Source organism: Solanum tuberosum, unplaced genomic scaffold (genome assembly GCF_000226075.1).
Source record: "Solanum tuberosum cultivar DM 1-3 516 R44 unplaced genomic scaffold, SolTub_3.0 scf00181, whole genome shotgun sequence".
Classification (NCBI taxonomy): Eukaryota; Viridiplantae; Streptophyta; class Magnoliopsida; order Solanales; family Solanaceae; genus Solanum; species Solanum tuberosum.
The window spans coordinates 744,347-752,036 of NW_006239106.1; the positions used below are offsets into that span (position 1 = coordinate 744,347).

The 7,690-nt window shown below is 28.3% G+C and overlaps 1 protein-coding gene across 1 annotated transcript; it reads left to right on the top strand.

Moving 5' to 3' along the window:
- The first annotated feature begins 948 nt into the window (after positions 1-948).
- LOC102585514 (cytochrome P450 CYP736A12-like) lies at positions 949-2,943 on the top strand. The gene is made up of 2 exons (XM_006354644.2): positions 949-1,933; positions 2,243-2,943. The coding sequence occupies exons 1-2, from the start codon at positions 1,067-1,069 to the stop codon at positions 2,852-2,854; spliced, it is 1,479 nt and encodes a 492-aa protein (XP_006354706.1). The 5' UTR covers positions 949-1,066; the 3' UTR covers positions 2,855-2,943.
- Positions 2,944-7,690: the final 4,747 nt, after the last annotated feature.

Genomic DNA, 7,690 nt, shown 5'->3' on the forward strand with positions numbered 1-7,690 from the left:
TAATTAATAGCTTAAAATATTTGAAAACATATAAAAAGTTTTTGTTAACTTTCAAAATTTCATCTATACCACATAAATTGGGAGAAATATAGATATATAGATATTTTAAGTTGCTAATGATTGTGAGTTATAGTACGTTTTATGTAATTTTCATATGTATTACTCGGTCCTGATTTATGTGATACAAATGAAATTTCAAAAGTCAATGAATTTTTTATAATTTTTTTTTAAAATTAACTTGTTATTTATTGTGATTTATAATATATTTACGTAAAACATACTCTAAATAAAAATAATTAGCAACTTAAAATATATAAAAACATACTAAAAAATTGATTAACTTCAAAGTTCATATGTACCACATAAATTAAAACATAAACAATAACATATATTGGGCCCCGTGTTGGCACGGGGTCCTATATCTAGTTTATATATATCCCACACTTTCATCAGTTATTTTTTGCACAAAACTATAAAATGGAAATATTTTTTTAAGAAAAAACGAAGGACGTCCATCATTTTTTATTTTGTACAAAAACGGAAGGATATCCATCTATTTTTAAAATGTAAAAAAACAATTGAAGAATACAAACAAAAATAATAAAAGCATAAAAAATTGTATTTTGTGTGTCCGTCATTTTTATTTTGTACGAAAATTGACCGGGCGCCCATCTATTTTTAAAATGTAAAACTACAGTTTAAGAATACAAATGAAAATACTAAAAGCATAAAAATTGTATTCTGTGCCCTTCGTTTTTTATTTTGTTCAAAAATTAACAAATGCCCATCGATTTTTAAAGTGCAAACTACCGTTTAAGAATATAAATAAAAATAATAAAAGCCTATAATTATTGTATTTTGTATTTACATGGTACATAAAATAAAATAAAAAGAGTTAAGAATCAAACTTGAACACTATTTGAAATAAAGCATACCTTCATGAAAAATGTGGATTTTAATGAATTGCCACTAGCATGGTCCTTGAGCCTCCTCCCTTATTTATTTTGTATCAAACTTTATTAATACTACCATCATTTTTCTTTTTCTCATTAATATTTCCTCCATCATGACTTCTATTTGGCTAGTAACTCTTGCATTAGTTGCAATAATATTCCTTGTGAAAGAATTCATGAAGAGAAAAGAACTTCCTCCTGGTCCAATAGGGCTTCCACTTCTTGGAAATCTTCATATGTTTGGTGAAAATCTTCACCAAGATCTTTATAAAATAGCCAAGAAATATGGTCCAATAATGACCATATATTTTGGTCTTGTTCCTACTATTATTGCTTCTTCTCCTCATGCAGCACAACAATTCTTAAAAAACCATGACCAAATTTTTGCTAGTAGACCATACCATGCAGCATGTTATTACATTTTTTATAAACAAAGAAATTTGATCATGGGAAAGTACGGACCTTATTGGAGACATATGCGTAAATTATGCACTCAACAATTGTTAAGCAATGTCAAGATCAATTCATTTCAATCTATGAGGAAACAAGAGCTTCAAATTCTTGTGAATTTCCTCGAAAAAGCAGCTTCAAATCGCGATGTGGTTGATCTTAGCGCTAAACTTGCATCTCTTAGCGCTAACATGGCTTGTCTTATGGTAATTGGAAAGAAATATAACAATGTAGATGGGGATTTCAAAGATATGGTCAAAGAGACGTCGCGTATGGCAGCAACGCCAAATCTTGCTGAATTATTTCCCTTTCTTCGTTTTATTGATTTCCAGGGATCGATTCATCGTATGAAACAAATAGCTAAGAGTTGTGATGAATTTTTGGAGAATGTTATTGATGAACATGCTCGACAATATTCGAGTGACCAGTCGAAAACTAGTACAGATATGGTTGATACATTGATGGAAATTATGCAATCTGGAGAAGCTGAATTCGAGTTTGATCGTAGACATGTCAAAGCTATTTTGTTGGTAACGTCATATCAAACTTCTTGAGACTCCAAAGTGTTTATTTTATAATTCATATAGCCAAATCTATCTAGCTTGGGATTGAAGCGTGCATGTTTGTTCATAATGTAAATGTTACAATAACATATCTTTTCGAAATGTACACCAAGATCACTTTGATGTTGTTGGTATTTGATTTAATATTTTTTCTATATTTCACCAATTAGGTTGAAGAAATTACAATAGTTGTGTCTACTTGATTTAGATCTAAATATATTGATCTTTGGTGACAAAGTTTTCACAATCACTAAATATTTTTTTTTCAATATACAGGACTTGTTGGTAGCTTCAATGGATACTTCATCAACATCAATTGAATGGATTTTATCAGAACTTTTCAGACATCCTAATGTAATGAAGAAACTTCAAAGTGAGTTGGATTATGTAGTTGGCCAAAAGGGGATTGTAGAAGAAAAAGACCTAGAAAACCTAGATTACTTAAACATGGTCATAAAAGAAGGCTTTAGGCTCCATCCAGTTGCACCCTTATTACTTCCACATGAGTCAATTGAAGATTGCACACTTGATGGATTTCACATACCTAAAGGATCTCGAGTTTTGGTTAATGTTTGGGCAATCGGAAGAGATCCAGATGTTTGGCATGAGCCTGAAAAGTTCATACCAGAGAGGTTTGTTGAAAGTACTATTGATGTTCGAGGACAAAATTTTCAACTTTTACCATTTGGTTCTGGCAGAAGAAGTTGTCCTGGTTTACAGTTAGGGCTTACCATTGTTCGTTTGGTGGTAGCTCAATTAGTTCACTCCTTCGATTGGGAGTTTCCAAATGGTATGATGTCATGTGATATTAACATGACTGAGAAATTTGGTTTGGTAACAGCTAGAGCTCTATCTCTAATGGCTATTCCTATTTATCGAGTAAAATGAAGTATCTATTTTTCGTATTTTCAGTGTAAGTGTATGTGTGGAAACATTATTATATTGTACAACTTGTTAGTTTCATTTTAGTTTTGAAATTCAATAATCTCTTGCTAAGAAAATAATGACAGTATTCTTCCTCTTCTAAGGGATATGATTGTCGTTCAATAATGATTTCCTTAAATCATATATTATTATAATTGGGAAGAGTTTAAGTCAAAAGTTCAATTACGAAAATACTCTTACACTAATTTTTTCCATTAAAAAAATATCTTTTACTAACTTTTAAAATCAAATCAATAATTACATTTTCTCTAGCTACTCCGTTTATTGCATTAATAAAAAATTTCAATTAAAAGTAAAAATACCTTTTAAGGCATTTTCTTTCAGAGATCACAATAAATATTGACTCTTCATTATTTTTCTTCAACTCTCAGACTTTTGCTCTTCTAACTTCCAAACTTTTGGCCTCCCAATTCAATATATATATCACTATATATACTTGTAACTTTTTAAATCATTTCACTTTGTAGTAGATTTTAATTTTAAACCTGCTGATTTTTTTTCTCTAATGGGCTGTATCAGGTATTGTTTCATTTGTAATAAAGAAATTTTGTTTGCTTTATTGATTCTTGTAATTTTTCAAAATAATTTCTTCTTCTTCCATTGATTATCATGCTTTCAATAAAGATTATTTTCTCAGTTATTTGTGTTTTTCATTTGTTATTGATAAAGTATGTATGCTTCATCACGTATGGAATTGATTTAATTTGCGTTTCAGTTGCATTGATATTCTTTATTACATAAAGAATAATTTTCTTTTCTATTTTTGTTTGATTAGATACAAATAATCTTAATTATTATTCTGAAGAAAAATAATGCAACACCTTGTGCATCAATAAAGCCATACGTAGAAGTAAATAAATACAGTATATTTTTGTTTGTATCATTATAACTTCTTTATTTTTTTGGCATAATTATTGTAAATTTTTATTTTATTTTTGTACCATTTGTTAGTAAGGAATAGATGTCTCAGTTCTAAGCAAAATATTTGGCAGATTTAGATGGTAAAATTTAAATTTTGATACAGTTTATATTGTTAAATTGAAATTTGTAAGTTAATTATATATGTCAAAGAACTGAAATCGAACTCTTTTTTTCATTTCTTCCATTTTCGGAAGTTGATTTGAATGAGGAATTGAGATATGATTATTTCTTACGCAAAATTAGTTAAATATTAAATAACTTTTTTAGTATCGAATACGTCCGTAACTTGACATGGGTGAAATTCAAGTATATAATCCAAAAATATATTTTTTTCTTTCCTTTTTGATCATTTTTTGTTATGTCAACACACTATGTTAATTTATTTTTATTTATTTATTCAATATAATAATAATGAAAAAAGTATGTATCAACTATAATAAGTAAATGAATACTTTATTTGTAGCTTCTATTTTATAAAAATGAAATTTATGATTAATATTATGTCAAATAATTAAAATTAATATATTTAATCTTCATTGCCGTTCTTTTATTTTCAAAAATTAATTAGAATAGGAAAACCATTTTCATAAGTTAATTGTAATATAAAAAGAAGATTATTTTGATTATTGATTCTTGTGTGCTATAATATAGTACTTTAATATTTGTCATCTACAGTTCACTTTTATAATATTTTTATATTTGTTGAATATAAACTTTTCACATTTAGATATGTTTTGCATTAATTTATTTATTATTTAAGTTTTTTTTCCCAATAATATGATGACATGTTTATCTTATTGCTTTTCACGTTAATTGAGTTGATGTTACAAATGTTTTTTATGTTAAAAATGGAAGGTTTTAAATTCAAAGTTGGATTACGAAAATGCCTTTTCTCTATATTTTTTTTAATTAAAAAATACTTTTTTCTAACTTTTATAATCAAATCAATAATGACAATTAATATATTATATATTAGAAAGTTTATGTTAAAATGTTGAACTTTATTATATGCTTTTGAAATAAACCTATAATGACACCTCCACTTTATTATATGTTTTTCAAATAAACATGTAATGACACTTCCTTGAATTATAAAAAGAGTTTTTCTGACTCTATTTTATATTATTTAATTTCACCAAATTTCTTACATTACATGGATTTAATGGACGAACTTGGTGGCACACAATAAGATAAATAAATTAGAAACATGAGTTGGAACGGTATAAAATTTAATATAATGATAGAGGTCAAACGTGCAACGCACGTTCCTAGGATATATATATAAAGTTATCTTTTTTTATATGCATTTATTTTTTGCATCATATAATTTTTGGTTTATATTATTTTCTTTTTTTCTACCATACTATTAATATATCACAAAAGATTGTGTTGTATTTCATAATTCAATTATATGTATATAACTTGATAAAAATTTCTTTTGCCAAAATTTACTTATGACAGAATTAATAATTTTGAATGAGCCAAAGAAGACAAAGGGTACATATACATGTAATTATTATTTATATATGTCAATTAAATATTTAAACAATGATTATTTTATAACAAATAAATACCTTTTTTGTAGGTTTAGACTATGAAATTGATAATGATCTACTAGCCATCCTAAGAAAGACATATGTTGATCGAATTTCTCTACAACTATTACAAAACACCACTCTCCATTGACGACAAGTTCTTGATATGTATGCATCTGTAAAAAAAGTGGAGGGTATTATTCCTTAAAAAGAAGGCGGAAACTTTAAGTCATTAAATCTTTTGCTATAATGTCGACATTTAAATTGTGTTATAACATATTAAAAAAAGAACTTTTAACAAGTTGAATACTTGATATATTATAAGAATTGTATAATTGAAGTCATTATAGTATTAGTTTTGAAATTCACTTGATAACAATATTTTTGTATGATGTGCCTTGCAATGATCATAATATCAGTTGAATATGCTCACCGTTCATTGATTTGAGTTTATTTTACACATCGTACACTTATATTTTAGAAGTATTTATACTAATTAGCACGATCTACTCGAAAACTAGTATATTAAAACACATCTAGCTAAAAAAATTGTTATTAATAATCTCTTTTTATACTAAACATCAGACGTAAAATATGATTAATGTTTCTCTAATAGGTGATGTTTTAGAAAGACAAATTGGAACTCACAGAGATAAAGTCTTATATCATGTGTTGAGCTGTTCATGACTTGATTTGGATCGGTTTTTGGCTAAAATTACAATCAACTTAATTTATTTGGCTTTTTAATTATGAAAATGAATCAAAATCAAATATAATTCATATTAATAGATTTGGTTGTATTCGATTTGGTTCAATTTATTCATAAACATAATAGTGTTTCTCTTTTATATATATATATATATATAGCAAGAGATGTTTTTATGAAATAAAAATAAAAAATAAAGTAAATGTGCATGGAAGATTTCTCATTGGTTTTGTTTCACTAACCGGAACCATTTCTCATCGGCTTAAATCACTAGCCGGAACCATTTCCTATCGACTTCATATCATTTCATTAGCCGGAACCATTTTTGTCACGCCCCGAGCCTACTCCCTGAACGTGATCGGCACTCGAGAATCATTGTTGGCCCCAAGCGAACCCTTGGTCTGGTTCAATACTCAGCGGAAGACTTACTCAACAATAAGAAACTTTAAAAGTAAAACCTTTAAACTCAATGTCTCAAAATAATAGACTCAGAAATGTATAAGAACATTCAACTAGCCAAAAGAAGGCAACTTGAGTCTCAAACATCAACAATGGAAATGAAAAAGACTCATGAACTACTATTGTCTATCTATGAATCCCCTAATACTATGAGGGGTGTCGGGACAAGACCCCAAATCATCCTAACAAACTCAAATAACAGAAATAAATGAGGGATCCTCCGGAAGCAAGGAGGCCACCAAACAACTCTGGGACTACAAGTGGTATTAGCGAAGCGCCTATTGATGACCCTGGTTACCTGTTTCTGCATCATGAAATATGCAGACCAAATGGCGTCAGTACATGAAATGTACGAGCATGCAAGGAGAAATCTAAAACATGACATAAGCTTGAACTGGAACTGAAAAAACATACTCACCTCATCTCAGCTCAAAGGTACTCAAACTCGGAAATACTCAACTCAGTTCAACATAAAAGCAACAATAGAGATGCATTATAAAGAAAGCTTTTAAAACAGTTGATATCAAGCATTATGATCAACACATAACCTTTTCATTTCAACCCTTTTTTATTCATTAAGATTTATCAAGTGGATAATTAACCATTCACCTCATTCTCATTACTCTCAACATACACACAAAAAAGGGAATACACGAATTATAGTATATTACAGGGTCTAGGAGATCACTTACCTTAAATCGATCAACTAGTCACTCCAAGACTTGAGTCTCCCCCTTCCGACCAATGTCCAAAGCCACACAATCAAATCAATCAAGTATTCATAATAAATTTCCAGAAACAACAATACACAACTTATATACTTTTTAAAATGGGTCAATCACAAAACCCAATTCCGAAAAATGAAGTTTGATTCCGAAAATCAACGCTTGAAAATGTTACTTAAGGCCTTAATTAGGAACTCATTGCTCAAAATCATTTCAAAAAATGACTCAAAATAAGTTCACAATCCTCATTTTAGTTTAGAACTTGAGTTCTTGAAAAATCTTGTCATTTGCCAATAAATTCTCAAATTTTGATGTTAAAATCCATAAATAATCAAAGGGAAATGAAGTTTTAGGATCACAAAAGTTTACCCAAATGATTTAGCACAAGAAATCCTTTCGAAAATCGCCTCCAAGGGTTTACCAAGTTCAAAAA

Excerpts from the sequence above, each read along its gene's own strand:
- LOC102585514 (XM_006354644.2), top strand. The coding sequence starts at position 1,067 with ATGACTTCTATTTGGCTAGTAACTCTTGCATTAGTTGCAATAATATTC. Across the intron at positions 1,934-2,242 it reads ATGTCAAAGCTATTTTGTTG|GACTTGTTGGTAGCTTCAAT; the intron begins GTAACGTCATAT and ends TTCAATATACAG.